Source organism: Leiobunum rupestre, chromosome 4 (assembly GCF_980474605.1).
Source record: "Leiobunum rupestre chromosome 4, qqLeiRupe1.1.hap1, whole genome shotgun sequence".
NCBI classification, from domain to species: domain Eukaryota; kingdom Metazoa; phylum Arthropoda; class Arachnida; order Opiliones; family Sclerosomatidae; genus Leiobunum; species Leiobunum rupestre.
The window spans coordinates 16,350,157-16,375,743 of record NC_143387.1 but is presented as its reverse complement, the minus strand read 5'-3'; the positions used below and the strand labels follow the sequence as shown (position 1 = coordinate 16,375,743).

At 30.8% G+C, this 25,587-nt stretch overlaps 1 protein-coding gene and 1 pseudogene across 3 annotated transcripts in view; both read right to left on the bottom strand.

Annotated features, from left to right (window-relative positions):
- Window positions 1–5,145: 5,145 nt before the first annotated feature.
- Window positions 5,146–25,587, bottom strand: part of LOC149946491 (uncharacterized) — a 66,510-nt gene continuing 46,068 nt past the window's right edge. For 2 of the 3 annotated variants that reach the window (XM_090171864.1, XM_090171863.1), the window contains exons 15-16: window positions 7,498–7,896; window positions 5,147–5,639 (exon numbers count right to left, since the gene is read on the bottom strand). In XM_090171864.1, coding sequence (XP_090027990.1) covers window positions 5,373–5,639; window positions 7,498–7,896 — 666 coding nt within the window. In that variant the 3' untranslated portion in view covers window positions 5,147–5,372. Of the gene's footprint in view, window positions 5,640–7,497; window positions 7,897–25,587 lie in introns of all 3 variants that reach the window. The other variant, XM_090171865.1, reaches the window with a different exon arrangement.
- LOC149946492 (uncharacterized) lies at window positions 21,094–25,128 on the bottom strand (annotated as a pseudogene).

The following is a 25,587-nucleotide window of genomic DNA, read 5'->3' as shown; positions in this document are numbered from 1 at the left end:
TTTTTACTGGCCTACTTACAGGCCACTGCCATCTTAACAGACATTTAACGCTTATTGGGGTCAGTGATGACCCGATTTGCAGATCTTGTCTAGCTGAGGAGGAAACTGCCTCACATGTACTCTGTAGCTGCGATTACTATGCAGCCCAGAGGTTTGAGCATTTGGGTATGCATCGGTTGGAGACGTATGACGTCTCTAATATCATGGCCGGGCAGATTTTAAGCTTTATGTCGGCAATAGGACTTAATTAAGTCACCCAGTTTGGGGATGCACAATGGACCTTAGGTCGAAGTGTTTGGCTTGCCACCCCACTCAATAATAATAATAATAATTACAACATTTGAGAAAGACACTTTTCCCATTGTGAAAGTGGAATACAAAATAAGAATCACTTCAATTTAAACGCACTTTAAATTTAAATATAGACTATTTTACCATTCTCGAGTATCTCTTTTTTCTTTAAAAGCTGAAGAAATATTAGAAACGACATCAGTGAGCAATTAATTGTTTCCGAGTATGACAGACGATTTTTGATATTAAAGTGTCATTTTTCAAAAGTAAGATTTTTTTCGGTTATTTTTAAAGCTAGCTTAGAAATCACATTATTTTTTATATATAATTATTTAGTTGTAATGTTAAAGTTTGGTGATGCTGTTAATTCTTAATTACTGGTAGCCTTCACTAGAAACTATTATAAGAATTATATTTTAATTTAAAACCCCGCGTGTATTTAAAACTAGTGAATGCAATATCTATCGAAGAATTGAAGAAAGACGGAATCACGTCATTATTAAGAACTGGTTGCTACTTCTGTATATATTGTGACGGTTCAGTTTTTCATGTTCCAACTGGCGGAGGGCTAGCATGGTACTGTGACGGATACTCAATCTGTTTGAAGTACCGTAAAGCTGTTTATTTCCAATCTAAAAGAATTCTGAGTATAAGAATTCCACCAGGTGTATTAAAAGCGTTACAACGCATATATTTGTGTTTAAATTGTGATATGTTAGGGAACTTAGGGACAAAGAGAGCAGCCAGTTTGTCATATTGCGAAGTAACTGGTGGATGTTGTGTATTTCCAAAAATTCAAAAATAAAATAATAGTATGTGTGTTTTTGTAGTATTTTACTACCTATATTTACATTTTGGTAAGCTATTTAAACGTATTGAACGTAAAGAGTATATATTTGTATATCGGAATGTATACCCATTTGAAATGAGCTAGTCGAGAGCTTTTTATTTACACATTGGAAATTTAATTTATCGTATTAAAGTTGAATAAAGAGTTTTTATAGTATCTTTCTGACTATATTTGTATAATAATTGTATTTTACCGTATTTAAAATATAGATAAGTGGTTTTTGTCGTATTTTTATATCTATATTTACATATTATTTTTTTTATTTTAAATTTCTTATATACAACACTATCTTTAATATATAAAAAGGTAACTATTGTAGAAAATAAAAGATATTTTAATTAAAGCATTTCTTAATTTCTTTATTGTCTAAAAATATTTACAATATTTACAAATTTTTATATATCCAAATGCTTTCTTATTTCTTGCACATCTAACCACGTCATATTATACTCTTCCACTATTTTACTCGCTTCTTCAAATGTATTGAAATACAGTTACGTTTAAAAGAACCTTTTGTAAACACGCATTCTAGTTTTCTGCTCTCTTCCAACTATCTTGCAATATTTTCAATCCAATTATATCTGTTTTTATATCTTTAACTTTATTTCTTAGTACAATTTATCTTTGACTAGCTTCATCTAGCTTAAATTTCCACTCTTCAATATGCTTTTCCATTTCTGCCAAATGCTTTCCTATTTTCTTGCACATCTAACCACGTCACATTATACTCTTCCACTATTTTACTCGCTTCTTCAAATGTATTGAAATCCATATGGTTATAAGTAATAAAAAATAATTAATATAAAAAGCTCAGAAATGCTAATTTTTTTTAACCGTAAGTGGTTTTTATCGTAATTTTATACCTATATTTATTTATTTATTTATTAGAATTGTTACAAAAGGTTCTTTTAAACGTAATTTAGTACATTATTTAAGTATTTTTAAATATTTGAATATCGGAATTGTATTTTATTGAATTAAAAGTAGAATTTAGATGTGTTTCTACTATTTTTCTGTTTATTTGAATATCTGAAATATATTATAGTATCTTTCCGACTATATTCGTGTATAAGAATTGTATTTTACCGTATTTAAAATATAGGTAAGTGGTTTTTATCGTCTTTTTATACCTATAACCGTGGAATGACCTCCCACAACCCTATACAACCCCTTTTATAGTACATTCAAGTATCATTTGAGAACGATACGTTTCTCATACTTAAACTTGAAATATTCGTTTGAAATACTCGTGAGATAGGTTCAAGTGCCAAGCGTACTACAATGATATTAAAATGAAGTTTAAAAATATTTCCATTCTACGTTACTTTAACAACAAATATTCCATGACGTCAAAACACTGAAATCCATGTTTTCATTTAAATTAACCGCGCCTCCCGGGTTATCACTTTTTACATCATTTCATATTATTCCGTACGATAAAACGCAATAAGATATACGTTCAAGTGTCACTCGAGATAAGCGGAGATAAATAAACAAGGTGGCCTGAACAAAATATGTTGATATACGAAAAAACAAATCGTCGCGAGAAATACCCTAAATACATTTGACTTTTCCACGATTTTACCCCCATTTCACCCCTTAAATCCCGATCCCGAACCCAAACCCGAACACGGGATCGGCGCCTCGCCCTCACTTTCCTTCTACTGCAGCCTACGGGTTTTTTAATCAAAAAATTGTCGTTCTTTTGACCTTATGTTCCGAGTGTGTATGCTACGGGGGTTTCCTGGGGGCCCTGCTTCCGATTTTGCAACTCTCGCCCATTTTTACGCGTGTAGGCTTCATCTACAAATGTATCCCCGAAGAGAATTTCAAAAGCGCCCCAGGTTCGAAACTCTCGATAGGTTTCCCTATACCATAATTTAGCCTTCCCTTCTTATACGATGGGTAAATGATTTAACAACTCATCTGGTGGGGCTTTGATATTATTTCGCCGTCGAAAGCTATCATGGTCCGCCCGTGAACCGCTCCTCTCTCTCTCTCTCTCTCTCTCGTCTATTTCCTCCGTCAGGGGGGGGGGACGGGTTTTTTCTTGAAAGGGTTGCGCACTTGGTTAAACTCTTCTATCCCGATCAACGGGCCTAATTCGGGGCCGCGACCTACTTCCCGTTTTCCTTTTTTTATTTCCCGGCGATAATATTTTAGTAAATGCACTAGATCCATTACCTTTATTTGGAAACACATTCCCATTTCCTTCACAAAACTATCATTTGTCATAAGTTTATGGATGTAAATAGTTAAATCGGACCTATTTTTAATATTATTTTTGAAAATCATTTTCAACATGCTATGAACATTATCCGATAGTATTATTTTTTCAGGACACTCTTTGATTTCTATTAAACAAGCCTTCATGAAAAAATAATTTAGCACAATTAAAAAACATTCCACATTCACAGTATTACTGAAATAATTACTTTAAATTCTGGACTGAGGTTTGTAGTTATTACGGTTTCAATTTCTTTCGTTGCACTGTTTATTAGGACATTTCCATATTTTGTGAAAAATACAGAACTTATACTACTCTTGCAAGCTTTCTTTTGCTTTGGTGTATGTCCTGTAATTACAAATAAGTAATAAACTATTTTTATTGTAAAATAAAAATCTCTTAAATTATTTGAAAATTTTTGTGTCATCATCAAGAGACTTCAAAGTTTGATTAGGCATACACCCTATTTTACAAAATAAATCCAATTACCAATATTGTAATACCTAATTAAACAATATATATTTACCATTATTTGTATCTTTTTTACTTTTGGAAAAAACAGTATAGTTGTGTTCTTGGAAAAATAAATAGATCGCTTTTCCTTGTTTCAATCTAAAAACGCTAAAAACACGTGGCGTGCCAACATCTAACAGACGAAAATATTTTCTTAAGTTCAAACTATTTCCGTAAGATGTCTATACGGTATTAAGTTCAATGGGTTAACGCTGCCAAACCTACCTACCCAGTCAACCCCTTCATTTCCTCTCCATAATTTCCATCCTCCTAGAATATAGCTTGGTATGTATTTATCCTCGATCTAAAAAAAACTGTGTATAAAATGTAATAAATCTTTTTTTATACAATCTCCAAAAGTAAATAAATTGAAGTGTTATTTTATTTCGACAGGGGTAAGTTGGATATCACGCGATTGGGTGGGGCCAAACTTGTCAAGGTTATAAAGCGAAGGTTAAAAAAGTTACGAGTTGTATCAGATTAAAGAATTTGTTTCGCTATCTCACAATTAACAAAAATTATGCTTTTAAATTGCGAAATATGAAAAAAAGTGTTACCAAAAGTAAATGAGCGGAGGTATTAATTTGTCGGCGGGAGTCAAACATAATCGCTTATATCTCGACCCAATCTCGCCCGATCGTGCCCAACCTTGTCTGGTTGATAGGTCGAGGCTTCGGGGTTATGGTCAGTGGTCAAACTTCAAGGTCAAAGGTCAAATCAAAATTATGTTTTCAACCTTTTCTGACGTTGTTGGGGGAATTTTGAAGGTTTTTTTGACGTCATTTTCGCAGCCATCTTGGAATTTACTCGTTCATACACTTATTACATCGGAAAACCATGGTTTTGATAAATAATCACTACCTCTTTGGTGAAGTGTTAAACATAAGAAGGGTCTGGCGGCCAAACATTGCATATAGCCCCTGGCATGGAATTCCTACAAATTGTGATAATGGCCATATTTGTCTATTAAACAGCTCTGATACCATGAGTATACTTATACATTTCTAATTTGTTTGTACATGTTTCAATTTAAGGACTATATGAAGCAACAAATAATATCCTCGATCCTGGTAAATTAGTTTTAATAATTCAGGTGATATCAATAAAATAGCCCTCCCCTGATTCTTTATACAAATGTAATTCGAGTTCAGTGAAAACAACCCCTGTCTGGGCATGCTTCTTAATACTTAACGGGGTGATATTTACTTATGTCATTGAAATTTAAACCATAAACATCCTTTTAAATTAACACCATAATAAAAATTAATATAAAAATTTTATTTGCAAAAAAACCCAAATTAATCAAGTTAGTTTTCCCAACAAAATGTTGGATTTACAAACTCTCATCCATTAAAATCAAATTTAAAAGAAATTAGTTAACAATTCTTTAAAATTGAGACTTTAAACAAGTTGCACTATATAGAGTCAAATTTAATAATTTTTCATAAATAATTTTTTTACATGGTGAAATCCTTAGTTCACTTTGGTTTGTTACTTTTTCTCTTTATGTGTTTCACTTATTGTCTTTACTGAATCCTTGGAGAAACTAAAATCATCTACAGAAGCAAGAAATTCCTCCAATTGTTCATTGTCCGAAGAGATACCTTTACCAAAATCTAATTTAACTTCATTTTCTTGAACCTTTTTCTTAGACTTCTTAGACTTTTTGCTATTATGTTTCGATTTTTCTATTTTACTGGAAGTATCTTCATCACTGTTTGAATTCTTTGAACGTCTTAATTTGCTTTTCTCTTCATCCTTAAGATAAAATTAAAAATAAGTGTCATATGTTCAAGATGGAAAATTTAATCAACAAATGTACTATTCATTTAAAACATTTTCTTTGTGTACCGTATTTAAGCGGATATTACCCGCGTACGCTTTTAACAAGCAAAAAATGTATTAGACTCGCACATGCTTATAACCCTCTTTTTTGATTATGTTAAAAAACAAATTAGATAACCCACTTTTTCATACGGTACAACGTTAAATTACAATACGTTGCAAATTATTATAACTTATTGATACCTGCGAAATTACGGTAAAACAAATAAGTGGCATTGTAAAGCTTTTTTAATTTGACTTAAATAAAATAAGGAAGTTTCAAGTACACAAAGAAATAGCCCCACTGTCAGAATAAGCAATTTCAAAATTATATTTAGTTTAGCCATATGTTATCCCTTCTATTTCCTTTTGTAACAAATATAATCTAGCTCATTGGCCACTCACAAGGAGACGACCCGAGGTGTTACACACCGATTTTGTTCAAAATGGGGGGATTGGTAGACCATGTAACTTGAAAAATCGTAAAGGGATTTTATTCAATGGGCAACGGTTTTGCCATGGCAACGAAAAATGTGTTTGACAACATAAAATGGAAATTTTCCCATTGAAAATAACATGGGATTTTGACCGATTCCAGTGGTCCCCCCTATGAAAAATTTAAAAAAAATTAAAATACCAAAATTATAAAAATTGACGACAAAAATCAAAATGAATCACATTTTGATCAATTTGAACCAAATGGGTGAAAATGAACCAATATGGCTAAATTTGAAAAAATATGAAAAAAATACAAACATTGAAAAAAATATTTCAAAATTGATTAATATCTTTTTTTTTCAAAATTGAAAAAATATATAAAATTGAAAAAATATTGATCAAAAACAGAAGTTTCGATCAAAATTCATTGGAATTGACGGAAATTTATAAGTTGTGTCAAATTCGATTAATGTATCGATAAATTGCATTTTGTTTAAAAACAAAGTATTTATTTTGGTCAATTTGATCAAACTTGACCAAATTTGGAAAATAATAGATGTCTATTAGCCCAATTATAATATATATAAAAAAATATATTTAAAAATAAACTAAATTCTACCAACTATCTCAAAATTGTTTGAAATATTTTTTTCAAAATTGAAAAATGTTAATAACACTGAAAAATTATCAAAATCAATAGTTTCGATCCAAAACGATCAAAATTGATAGGAATTGATGGAACAGATAAATTGCTTTTTTTAAATTATTTTCCAAATATGGAAAATAATAGATCAAAATTAACCAAATTTTTAAATTATAATTACTATTATTATTATTTTTTTCGTTGTTCATTTTCACCCATTTGGTTCAAATTGATCAAAATGTGATCAATTTTGATTTTTTTCGTCAATTTTTATAAATTTTTTAAAACTTTGGTATTTTAATTTTTTTTAAATTTTTTTAAAATTTTCACAGGGGGGGACCCCTCCCTGGAATCGGACCAAATCCCATGTTATTTTCAATGAAAAAGTTTCCAGTTTATGTTGTCAAAAACATTTTTCTTTGCCATGGCAAAACCGTTGCCCATTGAATAAAATCCCTTTAGGATTTTTCAAGTTACATGAAGGTCTACCAATCCCCCGAGTTTGAACAAAATCGGTGTGTAACACCTCGGGTCGTCTCCTCGTCAGTGCCAGCCCTAGTCCACAAGACCGGAACGCCTAGCCTCGCGCTGTCACGAATAAACGTTTGCATATTGGAGGAGGGGGGGACGCCAAAATGTGTTCTCGAACCACCAGAAAAACGTATTTTTAAAGACTATGTTAAAAATTTAACCACTCAAATTTAAAATTACCTTCAATTTTTTCTTTCGACTTGAGGTTCCAGAGCTTTTTGATGATTTAATATTCTCACATGATATTGATGACAGTTCTTCAGAAAAGGGGCTACAACTACTACTATGGGCAGGTGATGAAGATGACATGACTGAAGACGAAGAATCTTTACATAATTTACTTTTAGTGTCTTTGGAAGTATAAGCATTTTCAAGAAAACTAAGATCTTCATTCTCTAAGCAATTTAGCGTAATTGTTTCTATGTTGTTAACTTGTTGATTAGTGGAAGAGCATCCGCTATCACTTGAGGGTGAAACTATTCCTCCTTTATGTATAGGTTCATAAAAATCATCCACCGGCATAGTATTGGCATCGTCACTTTGAGACCCAGGTCCAGATTTAGCATCAAAATCTTCAAGCTGAAAGATCAGTGTCTATGTTAACTAGGATGTCACACAATGACAAGTAAACAAGTTTGATTATACCTAGTTAAATTGATTATAAAAATGACATCAAAAGGAGTTGAGAAAAATATAATATTTATTTATTTACGGATATTCCTAACAGTTTTTTAGTTTAACTTACATGAAATTTAACTTATTTCATCGTGTAATTTTTCCTTTCCTTTTAATGCAATTTTGTAGGTCATTTTTAAACATATTGAAGGTCATTTTTCTAACGTCTAGTGCATTAAAATGTTTATACTTTTGTTACTAAACGTATTAGACTTCTTTATTACGTTAAAATTAGTGGTAATTGCTCTTGTATTGTAATTATGAATCGTATTAAATATATAGGTAGGACCTCTCTTTTGGTAAATTTTAAACTTTAACAGAAGTTGGTAATTCGTTCTTTGTTGCAAATTCATCCAATCAAATGCGCTCCTTGCTGTAGTTGCTGATGATATTGGAGGATGTAGGAACCCCCCATAGATGGCGAAAGATTACTATATGATGTCAGCCGTGGCTGGCGCCAAACTAGTATATATAGGGTTATCACGAGAGACTACTAAAGAGGAGACGACCCGAGGTGGTTCTCACCGATTTGGTTCAAAGTTGGGGGATTGTTAGACCTAGATGTAACATGAAACCCGTTAGAGGGAAAACATACGCTGGCCTTCCGTTTTGCCATGGCAACCAAAAATGTTTTTGACAACATAATATAAGAACAAGTCTATGTAAAATAACATGCGCAAATGACAAATTCTGTGGAAAACTTCAATAAATCAAAAAAATATATATTTAAAAAAAATATTAAAAAAGTAGTAAAATTAACACTTTTGGATTACTTTGGACAAATAGGGGGGAATAAAAACCATTTTTGGTGAACTAGAGCTAATTTTAATAAATAGGTCGAAATTTTAGGTATAATACAAAATATTTGTAAAACTTATGCCGTGATAACTGCCATATATTTTCGCCGATAAATCTTAAAATTTCTACATTACATTATCTGAACGATGTAAACAGATTTTTCGATTTCGATAGAAAAACGACGCCTTTTTATAAAATGGCGGATACAAATATAAATCATGGTGCTATAAGTTAGGTAATTTGTATCCGATTAACCTAAGATTTTCTACGTTACATTATCTGCCCGAATGAATTCGTACTATATATTTTTATAGAAATCCGACACCATTTTGGAAAATGGCGGATATCAATAAAACTCATCGTGCGATAAGTTCGTAAATATTCGTCGATTAATCAGAAATTTTCTACGTTCCATTATCTGCCCGAGTTAATTAGACCTATGGGTTTTCCAATAATAATCCGACGCCATTTTGAAATATGGTGGATATAAATATAACTTATGATGCGATACCTGCCGAAATTATTTGTCGATTTACGTGAAATTTTCTACATTACATTATCTGACCGAATAAATAAGCCCCTTACACTGTGACAGAAATATGACGCCATTTTACAAAATGGCAGATATCAATATCTCATAATGCGATAACTGCCAAAATTATTTGACCCATTACTTGAAATATTCTACTTTACATTACCTATTAAAGATAATAAATCCTATTAATTTAATGAAATTCGAGTCCATTTTGGAAAATGGCGCATGTCTGAGAAGTTCCGTAATTATTCGTCAACTATTCTGAAATTTTCTATTTCTGACCGAGTAATTTAGTCCTATTTCTTTTGTGATAAATACGCCATTTTTCAAAATAACGCACATCAATGTATCCCTTGGTGCGATAAATTCTGTATTGTTATTATTAAAAAAAATTATAGGAAACTTCATATAAAATGGGTAAATTCTAATACATTTCGTCAAAATCGAATAATATTGGGTAAGTTCTTATATCATTGGATTAATAGAAAATAATTATGGTTAAATTTACAATTTAGGCATAATTTGGGTAAATTGAAATATTATTAAATTAGTTCAATTGGCATTGTAGAATTATTGGTAATTCGGGAAATGGTTGTAATTCGGGAAATGGTTGTAATTCGGGAAATGGTTGTAATTCGGGAAATGGTTGTAATTCGGGAAATGGTTGTAATTCGGAAAATGGTTGTAATTCGGAAAATGGTTGTAATTCGGAAAATGGTTGTAATTCGGAAAATGGTTGTAATTCAGAAAATGGTTGTAATTCAGAAAATGGTTGTAATTCAGAAAATGGTTGTAATTCAGAAAATGGTTGTAATTCAGAAAATGGTTGTAATTCAGGAAATGGTTGTAATTCAGGAAATGGTTGTAATTCAGGAAATGGTTGTAATTCAGGAAATTTTGGGTATTTTGGAAAATTATTAGTAATTCGGAAAATTATTGGTAACTCGGAAAATTATTGGTAACTCGAGAAATTATTGATAACTCGAGAAATTATTGATAACTCGAGAAATTATTGATAACTCGAGAAATTATTGATAACTCGAGAAATTATTGATAACTCGAGAAATTATTGATAACTCGAGAAATTATTGATAACTCGAGAAATTATTGATAACTCGAGAAATTATTGATAACTCGAGAAATTATTGATAACTCGAGAAATTATTGATAACTCGAGAAATTATTGATAACTCGAGAAATTATTGATAACTCGAGAAATTATTGATAACTCGAGAAATTATTGATAACTCGAGAAATTATTGATAACTCGAGAAATTATTGATAACTCGAGAAATTATTGATAACTCGAGAAATTATTGATAACTCGAGAAATTATTGATAACTCGAGAAATTATTGATAACTCGAGAAATTATTGATAACTCGAGAAATTATTGATAACTCGAGAAATTATTGATAACTCGAGAAATTATTGATAACTCGAGAAATTATTGATAACTCGAGAAATTATTGATAACTCGAGAAATTATTGATAACTCGAGAAATTATTGATAACTCGAGAAATTATTGATAACTCGAGAAATTATTGATAACTCGAGAAATTATTGATAACTCGAGAAATTATTGATAACTCGAGAAATTATTGATAACTCGAGAAATTATTGATAACTCGAGAAATTATTGATAACTCGAGAAATTATTGATAACTCGAGAAATTATTGATAACTCGAGAAATTATTGATAACTCGAGAAATTATTGATAACTCGAGAAATTATTGATAACTCGAGAAATTATTGATAACTCGAGAAATTATTGATAACTCGAGAAATTATTGATAACTCGAGAAATTATTGATAACTCGAGAAATTATTGATAACTCGAGAAATTATTGATAACTCGAGAAATTATTGATAACTCGAGAAATTATTGATAACTCGAGAAATTATTGATAACTCGAGAAATTATTGATAACTCGAGAAATTATTGATAACTCGAGAAATTATTGATAACTCGAGAAATTATTGATAACTCGAGAAATTATTGATAACTCGAGAAATTATTGATAACTCGAGAAATTATTGATAACTCGAGAAATTATTGATAACTCGAGAAATTATTGATAACTCGAGAAATTATTGATAACTCGAGAAATTATTGATAACTCGAGAAATTATTGATAACTCGAGAAATTATTGATAACTCGAGAAATTATTGATAACTCGAGAAATTATTGATAACTCGAGAAATTATTGATAACTCGAGAAATTATTGATAACTCGAGAAATTATTGATAACTCGAGAAATTATTGATAACTCGAGAAATTATTGATAACTCGAGAAATTATTGATAACTCGAGAAATTATTGATAACTCGAGAAATTATTGATAACTCGAGAAATTATTGATAACTCGAGAAATTATTGATAACTCGAGAAATTATTGATAACTCGAGAAATTATTGATAACTCGAGAAATTATTGATAACTCGAGAAATTATTGATAACTCGAGAAATTATTGATAACTCGAGAAATTATTGATAACTCGAGAAATTATTGATAACTCGAGAAATTATTGATAACTCGAGAAATTATTGATAACTCGAGAAATTATTGATAACTCGAGAAATTATTGATAACTCGAGAAATTATTGATAACTCGAGAAATTATTGATAACTCGAGAAATTATTGATAACTCGAGAAATTATTGATAACTCGAGAAATTATTGATAACTCGAGAAATTATTGATAACTCGAGAAATTATTGATAACTCGAGAAATTATTGATAACTCGAGAAATTATTGATAACTCGAGAAATTATTGATAACTCGAGAAATTATTGATAACTCGAGAAATTATTGATAACTCGAGAAATTATTGATAACTCGAGAAATTATTGATAACTCGAGAAATTATTGATAACTCGAGAAATTATTGATAACTCGAGAAATTATTGATAACTCGAGAAATTATTGATAACTCGAGAAATTATTGATAACTCGAGAAATTATTGATAACTCGAGAAATTATTGATAACTCGAGAAATTATTGATAACTCGAGAAATTATTGATAACTCGAGAAATTATTGATAACTCGAGAAATTATTGATAACTCGAGAAATTATTGATAACTCGAGAAATTATTGATAACTCGAGAAATTATTGATAACTCGAGAAATTATTGATAACTCGAGAAATTATTGATAACTCGAGAAATTATTGATAACTCGAGAAATTATTGATAACTCGAGAAATTATTGATAACTCGAGAAATTATTGATAACTCGAGAAATTATTGATAACTCGAGAAATTATTGATAACTCGAGAAATTATTGATAACTCGAGAAATTATTGATAACTCGAGAAATTATTGATAACTCGAGAAATTATTGATAACTCGAGAAATTATTGATAACTCGAGAAATTATTGATAACTCGAGAAATTATTGATAACTCGAGAAATTATTGATAACTCGAGAAATTATTGATAACTCGAGAAATTATTGATAACTCGAGAAATTATTGATAACTCGAGAAATTATTGATAACTCGAGAAATTATTGATAACTCGAGAAATTATTGATAACTCGAGAAATTATTGATAACTCGAGAAATTATTGATAACTCGAGAAATTATTGATAACTCGAGAAATTATTGATAACTCGAGAAATTATTGATAACTCGAGAAATTATTGATAACTCGAGAAATTATTGATAACTCGAGAAATTATTGATAACTCGAGAAATTATTGATAACTCGAGAAATTATTGATAACTCGAGAAATTATTGATAACTCGAGAAATTATTGATAACTCGAGAAATTATTGATAACTCGAGAAATTATTGATAACTCGAGAAATTATTGATAACTCGAGAAATTATTGATAACTCGAGAAATTATTGATAACTCGAGAAATTATTGATAACTCGAGAAATTATTGATAACTCGAGAAATTATTGATAACTCGAGAAATTATTGATAACTCGAGAAATTATTGATAACTCGAGAAATTATTGATAACTCGAGAAATTATTGATAACTCGAGAAATTATTGATAACTCGAGAAATTATTGATAACTCGAGAAATTATTGATAACTCGAGAAATTATTGATAACTCGAGAAATTATTGATAACTCGAGAAATTATTGATAACTCGAGAAATTATTGATAACTCGAGAAATTATTGATAACTCGAGAAATTATTGATAACTCGAGAAATTAATGATAACTCGAGAAATTATTGATAACTCGAGAAATTATTGATAACTCGAGAAATTATTGATAACTCGAGAAATTATTGATAACTCGAGAAATTATTGATAACTCGAGAAATTATTGATAACTCGAGATATTATTGATAACTCGAGAAATTATTGATAACTCGAGAAATTATTGATAACTCGAGAAATTATTGATAACTCGAGAAATTATTGATAACTCGAGAAATTATTGATAACTCGAGAAATTATTGATAACTCGAGAAATTATTGATAACTCGAGAAATTATTGATAACTCGAGAAATTATTGATAACTCGAGAAATTATTGATAACTCGAGAAATTATTGATAACTCGAGAAATTATTGATAACTCGAGAAATTATTGATAACTCGAGAAATTATTGATAACTCGAGAAATTATTGATAACTCGAGAAATTATTGATAACTCGAGAAATTATTGATAACTCGAGAAATTATTGATAACTCGAGAAATTATTGATAACTCGAGAAATTATTGATAACTCGAGAAATTATTGATAACTCGAGAAATTATTGATAACTCGAGAAATTAATGATAACTCGAGAAATTAATGATAACTCGAGAAATTAATGATAACTCGAGAAATTAATGATAACTCGAGAAATTAATGATAACTCGAGAAATTATTGATAACTCGAGAAATTATTGATAACTCGAGAAATTATTGATAACTCGAGAAATTATTGATAACTCGAGAAATTATTGATAACTCGAGAAATTATTGATAACTCGAGAAATTATTGATAACTCGAGAAATTATTGATAACTCGAGAAATTATTGATAACTCGAGAAATTATTGATAACTCGAGAAATTATTGATAACTCGAGAAATTATTGATAACTCGAGAAATTATTGATAACTCGAGAAATTATTGATAACTCGAGAAATTATTGATAACTCGAGAAATTATTGATAACTCGAGAAATTATTGATAACTCGAGAAATTATTGATAACTCGAGAAATTATTGATAACTCGAGAAATTATTGATAACTCGAGAAATTATTGATAACTCGAGAAATTATTGATAACTCGAGAAATTATTGATAACTCGAGAAATTATTGATAACTCGAGAAATTATTGATAACTCGAGAAATTATTGATAACTCGAGAAATTATTGATAACTCGAGAAATTATTGATAACTCGAGAAATTATTGATAACTCGAGAAATTATTGATAACTCGAGAAATTATTGATAACTCGAGAAATTATTGATAACTCGAGAAATTATTGATAACTCGAGAAATTATTGATAACTCGAGAAATTATTGATAACTCGAGAAATTATTGATAACTCGAGAAATTATTGATAACTCGAGAAATTATTGATAACTCGAGAAATTATTGATAACTCGAGAAATTATTGATAACTCGAGAAATTATTGATAACTCGAGAAATTATTGATAACTCGAGAAATTATTGATAACTCGAGAAATTATTGATAACTCGAGAAATTATTGATAACTCGAGAAATTATTGATAACTCGAGAAATTATTGATAACTCGAGAAATTATTGATAACTCGAGAAATTATTGATAACTCGAGAAATTATTGATAACTCGAGAAATTATTGATAACTCGAGAAATTATTGATAACTCGAGAAATTATTGATAACTCGAGAAATTATTGATAACTCGAGAAATTATTGATAACTCGAGAAATTATTGATAACTCGAGAAATTATTGATAACTCGAGAAATTATTGATAACTCGAGAAATTATTGATAACTCGAGAAATTATTGATAACTCGAGAAATTATTGATAACTCGAGAAATTAATGATAACTCGAGAAATTAATGATAACTCGAGAAATTAATGATAACTCGAGAAATTAATGATAACTCGAGAAATTATTGATAACTCGAGAAATTATTGATAACTCGAGAAATTATTGATAACTCGAGAAATTATTGATAACTCGAGAAATTATTGATAACTCGAGAAATTATTGATAACTCGAGAAATTATTGATAACTCGAGAAATTATTGATAACTCGAGAAATTATTGATAACTCGAGAAATTATTGATAACTCGAGAAATTATTGATAACTCGAGAAATTATTGATAACTCGAGAAATTATTGATAACTCGAGAAATTATTGATAACTCGAGAAATTATTGATAACTCGAGAAATTATTGATAACTCGAGAAATTATTGATAACTCGAGAAATTATTGATAACTCGAGAAATTATTGATAACTCGAGAAATTATTGATAACTCGAGAAATTATTGATAACTCGAGAAATTATTGATAACTCGAGAAATTATTGATAACTCGAGAAATTATTGATAACTCGAGAAATTATTGATAACTCGAGAAATTATTGATAACTCGAGAAATTATTGATAACTCGAGAAATTATTGATAACTCGAGAAATTATTGATAACTCGAGAAATTATTGATAACTCGAGAAATTATTGATAACTCGAGAAATTATTGATAACTCGAGAAATTATTGATAACTCGAGAAATTATTGATAACTCGAGAAATTATTGATAACTCGAGAAATTATTGATAACTCGAGAAATTATTGATAACTCGAGAAATTATTGATAACTCGAGAAATTATTGATAACTCGAGAAATTATTGATAACTCGAGAAATTATTGATAACTCGAGAAATTATTGATAACTCGAGAAATTATTGATAACTCGAGAAATTATTGATAACTCGAGAAATTATTGATAACTCGAGAAATTATTGATAACTCGAGAAATTATTGATAACTCGAGAAATTATTGATAACTCGAGAAATTATTGATAACTCGAGAAATTATTGATAACTCGAGAAATTAATGATAACTCGAGAAATTAATGATAACTCGAGAAATTAATGATAACTCGAGAAATTAATGATAACTCGAGAAATTAATGATAACTCGAGAAATTAATGATAACTCGAGAAATTATTGATAACTCGAGAAATTATTGATAACTCGAGAAATTATTGATAACTCGAGAAATTATTGATAACTCGAGAAATTATTGATAACTCGAGAAATTATTGATAACTCGAGAAATTATTGATAACTCGAGAAATTATTGATAACTCGAGAAATTATTGATAACTCGAGAAATTATTGATAACTCGAGAAATTATTGATAACTCGAGAAATTATTGATAACTCGAGAAATTATTGATAACTCGAGAAATTATTGATAACTCGAGAAATTATTGATAACTCGAGAAATTATTGATAACTCGAGAAATTATTGATAACTCGAGAAATTATTGATAACTCGAGAAATTATTGATAACTCGAGAAATTATTGATAACTCGAGAAATTATTGATAACTCGAGAAATTATTGATAACTCGAGAAATTATTGATAACTCGAGAAATTATTGATAACTCGAGAAATTATTGATAACTCGAGAAATTATTGATAACTCGAGAAATTATTGATAACTCGAGAAATTATTGATAACTCGAGAAATTATTGATAACTCGAGAAATTATTGATAACTCGAGAAATTATTGATAACTCGAGAAATTATTGATAACTCGAGAAATTATTGATAACTCGAGAAATTATTGATAACTCGAGAAATTATTGATAACTCGAGAAATTATTGATAACTCGAGAAATTATTGATAACTCGAGAAATTATTGATAACTCGAGAAATTATTGATAACTCGAGAAATTATTGATAACTCGAGAAATTATTGATAACTCGAGAAATTATTGATAACTCGAGAAATTATTGATAACTCGAGAAATTATTGATAACTCGAGAAATTATTGATAACTCGAGAAATTATTGATAACTCGAGAAATTATTGATAACTCGAGAAATTATTGATAACTCGAGAAATTATTGATAACTCGAGAAATTATTGATAACTCGAGAAATTATTGATAACTCGAGAAATTATTGATAACTCGAGAAATTATTGATAACTCGAGAAATTATTGATAACTCGAGAAATTATTGATAACTCGAGAAATTATTGATAACTCGAGAAATTATTGATAACTCGAGAAATTAATGATAACTCGAGAAATTAATGATAACTCGAGAAATTAATGATAACTCGAGAAATTAATGATAACTCGAGAAATTAATGATAACTCGAGAAATTATTGATAACTCGAGAAATTATTGATAACTCGAGAAATTATTGATAACTCGAGAAATTATTGATAACTCGAGAAATTATTGATAACTCGAGAAATTATTGATAACTCGAGAAATTATTGATAACTCGAGAAATTATTGATAACTCGAGAAATTATTGATAACTCGAGAAATTATTGATAACTCGAGAAATTATTGATAACTCGAGAAATTATTGATAACTCGAGAAATTATTGATAACTCGAGAAATTATTGATAACTCGAGAAATTATTGATAACTCGAGAAATTATTGATAACTCGAGAAATTATTGATAACTCGAGAAATTATTGATAACTCGAGAAATTATTGATAACTCGAGAAATTATTGATAACTCGAGAAATTATTGATAACTCGAGAAATTACTGATAACTCGAGAAATTATTGATAACTCGAGAAATTATTGATAACTCGAGAAATTATTGATAACTCGAGAAATTATTGATAACTCGAGAAATTATTGATAACTCGAGAAATTATTGATAACTCGAGAAATTATTGATAACTCGAGAAATTATTGATAAATCGAGAAATTATTGATCAATCGAGAAATTATTGATAACTCGAGAAATTATTCATAATCGATAATTTTTCTAATAACAGTCAAGAGATATATTGTTATGCGCTATTTCGCATACGGCAGATATCAAATTAATGGACAAATAATTTCGGCAGTTATCAAATTATGAGATATTGATATCTGCCATTTTGTAAAATGGCGTCAGATTTCTATCACAGTGTAAGATAATGAAACGTAGAAAATTTCTGATTAGTCGACGAATATTTACGAACTTATCGCACGATGAGTTTTATTGATATCCGCCATTTTCCAAAATGGTGTCGGATTTCTATAAAAATATATAGTACGAATTCATTCGGGCAGATAATGTAACGTAGAAAATCTTAGGTTAATCGGATACAAATTACATTACTTATAGCACCATGATTTATATTTGTATCCGCCATTTTATAAAAAGGCGTCGTTTTTCTATCGAAATCGAAAAATCTGTTTACATCGTTCAGATAATGTAATGTAGAAATTTTAAGATTTATCGGCGAAAATATATGGCAGTTATCACGGCATAAGTTTTACAAATATTTTGTATTATACCTAAAATTTCGACCTATTTATTAAAATTAGCTCTAGTTCACCCAAAATGGTTTTTATTCCCCCCTATTTGTCCAAAGTAATCCAAAAGTGTTAATTTTACTACTTTTTTAATATTTTTTTTAAATATATATTTTTTTGATTTATTGAAGTTTTCCACAGAATTTGTCATTTTCGCATGTTATTTTACATAGACTTTTTCTTATATTATGTTGTCAAAAACATTTTTGGTTGCCATGGCAAAACGGAAGGCCAGCGTATGTTTTCCCTCTAACGGGTTTCATGTTACATCTAGGTCTAACAATCCCCCAACTTTGAACCAAATCGGTGAGAACCACCTCGGGTCGTCTCCTCGTTAGTAGTCTCTCGTGATAACCCTTTCTTACTTGAGGGAACCCTATATATACTAGTTTGGCGCCAGCCACGGCTGACATCATATAGTAATCTTTCGCCATCTATGGGGGGTTCCTACATCCTCCAATATCATCAGCAACTACAGCAAGGAGCGCATTTGATTGGATGAATTTGCAACAAAGAACGAATTACCAACTTCTGTTAAAGTTTAAAATTTACCATAAGAAAGGTCCTACCTATATATTTAATACGATCAGAAGAAAATAGGGGGAAGTACGCTTCTAGTCAGCTTTGGAAAGGCGTCACTTTTCACGAATTTTCGCGCCAAAACGGTTTGGCGGGAAATCGCGGATGAATACATCGTTTAAAAAATCAATTTTTCTTAAATAGAACAATTGTAACATAATGTCCTTCTCATTCTCTGCTAATTGAGCTAAGGCGTATTTGCTTTCGTCGTTTATAGCCGAGTTGAATCAAAACAAAAGTGGAACTACTTTTTCAGTTTGGTTTATTATGCGTAAAAAGGCATTTTCGTGGATCACATGACGACTTCTATGGCTCAAAGCTACAGATACGTACTTCCCCTATTTTCTTCTGATACGATTCATAATTACAATACAAGAGCAATAACCTATCCGGATTGTCCTTAATGGGGTCACTGGTGTCGTTCTCGCTGCCAGGCCTGATTTCTGGGTTCACGCGTCAGGTCACATCGGCCCCTTTGCTTGGTCAGGGTTGCCACACTTTTTCCAATATCCAATTCCCTGACTTTTCCAGGTTTTCCCTGACCAATAGGCGAAACTATTAAGTCCAAGGGGGCTGAAAAGATGGTAGTCACGTGACTTTGTGGAGAACTGCAGCGCCATCTATCCTAAGAAATTCGAACTATTATTCATTTTATTTTGATAATGGTGGTTTAAATTTTGACGATTTATTATTTAAAACATTTTGTAATAGAAGGGTGTAAGTTAGTTAGCTGTCTGCAGTATCTAAAAGGATTTTTTTTTTACTTTACCGTCGCACGGCCAACTACGAACACGAGTTACCAAATCAAAGTTGTCCATAAACAATTTGACCCAAAATGAAGTAGGTCCGCGATCGCCCGTTTTTCCCAATAGTGTTGTCGTCTGATACGATTTTGAAAACTTGTAACGTCACAGCTGTAGTGTTAATAGTGGTCGCCATGACAGTTACCGTTTTTTATCAATAGGCAAATTACAATGGTGACGTCGCAGGGTTTCAGACGACAACACTCTATAGGAGGCAATATAAAGTCCGGGGGGGTGGGGGCTGAAAAGATGGTAGTCACGTGACTTTGTGGAGAACTGCAGCGCCATCTATCCTAAGAAATACGAACTATTATTCATTTTATTTTGCTAGTGATGGTTTAAATTTTGACGATTTATTATATAAAACATTTTGTAATAGAAAAGTGTAAGTTAATTAGCTGTCTGCAGTATCTGAAAGGAATTTTTTTTCTTTAACGTCGCACGGCCAACTATTTACACGAGTTACCGAATCGAAGTTGGCTGTGAAAAGGTAGTCACGTGATTTTGTTTTCCCATTTTAACAAGTTGGTTAAGACCAAATTTACTTTATAGTTTCGCCTATTTACTCACTTACATAAGCAAAAAATTACAATATTTCATAGTTAAATAGCGATTTATTTAGAAAAACAAACTTTTTAAACTTACATATAAACATTATATGTAAATATGTGTTAATTTACATTAAATATAAAATGACCAGAAAATGTTTAGGAACTTAAATCACAGATTATATCAGTGACATTTCATTCAGGTACATTTGTTAATAACTTCTCCACTTGTTGAATTTCTTTATTGATTTCTTCAGTTTCCAAAATAAGGTTTTGACTTAATTTAGCTTTCTTTGCTTTGAGATCCTTTAGGTTTTTAGGTGTCGTTTTCTGGTGTTGGCTATTTGGTCAGCATCTTTCGCCTTGCTTTTTTTTCTTCTTATGTGTTTTGATATCTTATTCTGGAACCACGAAGAGCCCGTAGTAAACTTGCATCGACGGAAACATTTTGAATCCCTCCTGAATTTATAACGCCATCGTAGACTTGACGCAAAGCAATCAATGATATTTCGTGTAAATTATCAACAAGCAAATTTTCGTTTATTGAAAACCCACTTTCCACACTGGCATTTCCATGTGATAAAATTAAAATTATTATCACAATGTGCCAAAGATCTTTAAAATCATTTTGAGAGTCCAACAGTTCACTGTAAAATTTATCAAGGCTGAATGGTTTTTCTTTATACTCATCAAAATTGGGTTTAAATTTTGTTTTTGCCAACAACACAAATGAAGCAAACTGTTGCTTTGATTTTTCCGCAACACCTTCATCAATGCGATTGCTTTCATGAATAACCTTTCATTCGATCTTGAGCAACAGTTGGCTTATCTGCAATAACTCTGGGATCTTAAGCTGATACACCTCTAGTGAAATTGTATTTTAGTGGCGATCTTTCCAAAATTTTCGAGACGGTCGCAGTCAAAAACTTTCTGCATTATATTTTGAGCTCGCCCTTCATGCGGTCACTAGTGTTTTTGTCACCTAGAAATTTACCTGCACCAAAGCCTACATCAACATCTCGATACGGAAGTAGGTCTTTCAAGTTTTCGGAATAATCAATGTCTAAAAGTTTCTTAACAGTTGTGGCATTGGCAATTACACTTGCCTTAATAAATCTTCCCATTAACAGTTTAAGGAGATTCATGAGTTCATGGAATAAAATAGGTGCCAATTGCTCCGAAGACTGGAATTTTCTTAGAAAAGGTTCTAATTCGGCTGAAATAGTCTTAAAAAATGCTAATTTAGCTTGCATTAAAGGATCTTCCATGCATCCCTTACTAAAAAATAAGTGGTTTAAGAACTCTAAGTTGGTTTTAAGTTTGTATTTCAGACAAATACCAACTAAAAACCTACTTAAAAACAACTTAACACCAACTAAAAACTTACTTAAAATGTTACTTAATAAAGACCACTTAAAGCCAACTTAAAACTTACTTAAAATGTTACTTAATAAAGACCACTTTAAGCCAACTTAAAACCAACTTAAAAAATATGTAATTTTCTGACCACTAAAAATCAACTAAATACCAACTTAAAGAAAAAGACATTTTCCCACCAACTTAAAACCAACTTAACTAGTTTACTGAAATATGCTGACCACTTAAAACCAACTTAATATCAACTTAAATGTGAATACCAACTAAAAACCCACTTATTTTTTGGTAAGGGATGTTTTTACGTTTTCTACTGAAACTGTTGCTGGTAGCTTAGACGATGAAATGAAGGTCGTGATAGGTTTGTAAATTTTCAAAGCGACCTCACAACACAATTCATTTTCCACCCAACGAACTTGGCAAAATTTCTTCGGAAATATTGTGCAACCGGTAATAGCTGTATAATCGGCTCTCCTTGCTGGGCAGTGTTTAAGAAGGTAATAAATGCCTCGGAGAAAAGAATTAATTTTCCATTTCGCAGCTTCATGACCAGTCTGAAGGGCCCCATGAAACACGTGTAGACCACAGGAGCCTAAATCAAGCAAATTTGGAGTATTTGGGCTGTCTTCCAATTCGTTTTTAAGTTTTCCAAAAAAAAACTCCAGTTAGTATTTGGACCATCCATACTAATTTGGAGCATATCTTCAAGAGGTAATCCATTAAGGCCTTCTTTGAATTTCTGAAGTACATCTTAAGCTTTTGCGTGTCCCATAAAATCTGAATTTAGGTATCTTGATGTTTCGCTCTTTCCTTTATCCCAGAATTGTACGTGTATATCCATTTGTCCTCTTTGACTTATTTTGTTAAGGGCCTCATCAAAACAAACCACGAAGAGATCACAGTTGGACAAACTCTTGCGTAAAACATCGTCAAAATATGGGGCTAATCCAAAGGTTACTATATAACTGGCTTTTGTACAACCCAAGCTAAATTTTATAGCAATTTCACTATCAGGAAACATTTTCTGGAAAATACCAGAATCACAGTTTCCAGAATTATAGGATGACTGAGTCATAACAATTCGCATAGCCCACAAAGCTTCAGCTTTCAAAAAGTCTTCCTTGATTGGAAATGTGGTAATTGTTTTTTGTTTAGTCACCAGTGTTTCATTTTTCTCAGTTATTGCAATGGGATTGATAAACGCTGTTGTATTATTGGAGGCATCCAGGTTAGGAACTTTACAGTCTTCACCAACATTTTTTTTCTTAAACAAATCGTAATTTCTTATTTGTTCCTTACAAGCGATTCCATCATTAACTTTCTTTTTGTGAAAAACGCTCAACTGGTGACTTTTAATTGCTTGGACACCAATGTTACTGAGAGAAAATTTCTTATTGCATATTTTGCAGAATGCGGCAAAAACATCATCCTTCACAGGCATCAACCACAAGGCCCAGATAGGATTATTTTCTTCATTTGTCCAATCCGAATTAAATCAAGTATATTTACTAGGCATTTTAATCAAATTGGCCATAGTTCTTCTAAACAATTCTATCGCAGATTTAGTAAATTATAGTCGTATTTGAAGGAAAATGATTACGTGCGAGCTTGGAAGAAAAATGAGTTATGAAAATCGTAATTTCACATACATTTTATATTAGCCTAATAGTCTTCTTCCTTGCATGTTTGTTGTTGATTTTGTGAGTATTATTTTATCATCACATTTCGTAACTTTTCTCATAAAAATAATGATCGACGTCATTCCGGAGGAAAGGTTTTCAAAGAAATATATTTTGAGATGGTAAAGAACTCGCGACGGAACGACCTAAATAATAAACTATACTAAATATCAAAACGCTTCTAGCAACACGAAAAGCAAAAATTAAATCTTTAAACTAAAATAAATAAAGTCATTAAAATTAATTGGTGGAATTTAAAATGATTAACGTATTACACATTTAAATTGAACGTCCATATTTGGATAAAATAGTGGATATATTAAATCCGACTGGTGAAACCCACAAGAATTACACATTTTAATCTACAGAAATTGGCCTGAGGGCGGCTATCTTTAATGAGATATATGCATTTTAATATCGGACACATTTATGCAAAACGTCCATTTTTCAATAAAATGGTGGTTATATTAAATACGTGATTTCTAAAAACCCGCCGGGTGAAATCCATCAAGAATGACATATCTTAATCGACATTAATAAGCGTAATTAATAAGAGAGCAATTGGCCGGGGGGCCCCTATATTTTAGAAGATTTGGTTAAAGAGTTGTCAAATCATAAACAATACACCTAGAATATATTTGTATTTAGCTCCTAGAAACAAAATCATTGTAAAAAAAACATTTTCCGATATTTGAAATGCATATATCGCATTAAATATAATCGCCCTCAGGTCAATTTTGTTTTGTTAATTACGCTTATTAATGCATTTAATATATCCACTATGTTATCCAAATATGGACGCCCAGTAATTTGAAATTGCTATTTGCTCTTAGTTTTAAGATATAATTGTCTGTTTTCGTGTTTTTACGCTATCTTGACTGAGGCGTTTTGATATTATTTAGTATAGTTTATTTTTAAGGACGTTCCGTCGCGAGTTCTCTAATATCTCAAAATATATTTTTTTGAAAAGTATTCATCCGGAATGACGTCGATCATTATTTATATTAGAAAAGTAACGAAATTAAATAATACTTTACGCACGCGGAATAAACAACAAACGTACAAGGAAAAAGACAAGTAAGCTTAATATAAATGTATGTGATATTACGATTTTCATAACTGATTATCGAAAGTTTTTCTTCCAAGCTCGCATGGAATCATTTTCCTTCAAATACGACTAGAATTTACTAAATCTGCGATAGAATTGTATAGAAGAATTACTGCCAATTTGATTGGTTGCACCGGCCGGTGCTATTACTGCAAGTCGAATACGTAAGCCAAGAGACGGGAGTTTAAAGCCGAGAGGCAGTTGCTGCGCCGCCGCATCCATAGGAGTTAGGAACGCGTGCTTTCTCTCAAAATTTTACTTTAAGCGCGTATGCATGCTTTTTTTAGAAGTCGACATTGGTTCAGGAATGACTCAAAAAATAGAAATATTTATAATCCTTTAAAAACTAAATTCCCTGACTTTTCCGAAAATTTTTAAATTCCCTGACTTTTAGACCCATTTTCAAATTCCCCGACTTTTCCAGGTTTTCCAGGTACTGTGGCAACCCTGTTGGTCCCTCTGGGGTGATGGGTGTAGTCCGTGATTGCTTCGCCCGGGTGTTGGGTTCGCTCCAAACCTGTCATTTGATAACCTTATCGGGGATGGTAGTTGCAGTGGAAGAATGTCACTCTACCCCTCAGCTGTGCGAGGATGGGTTCTCAGCCAGACCCATGGTGTCGCCTTTTGTTGGGCCATGATGAGGGCGTTTGTTTGCTATATGTGAGCCAGTTCTTATAGCTG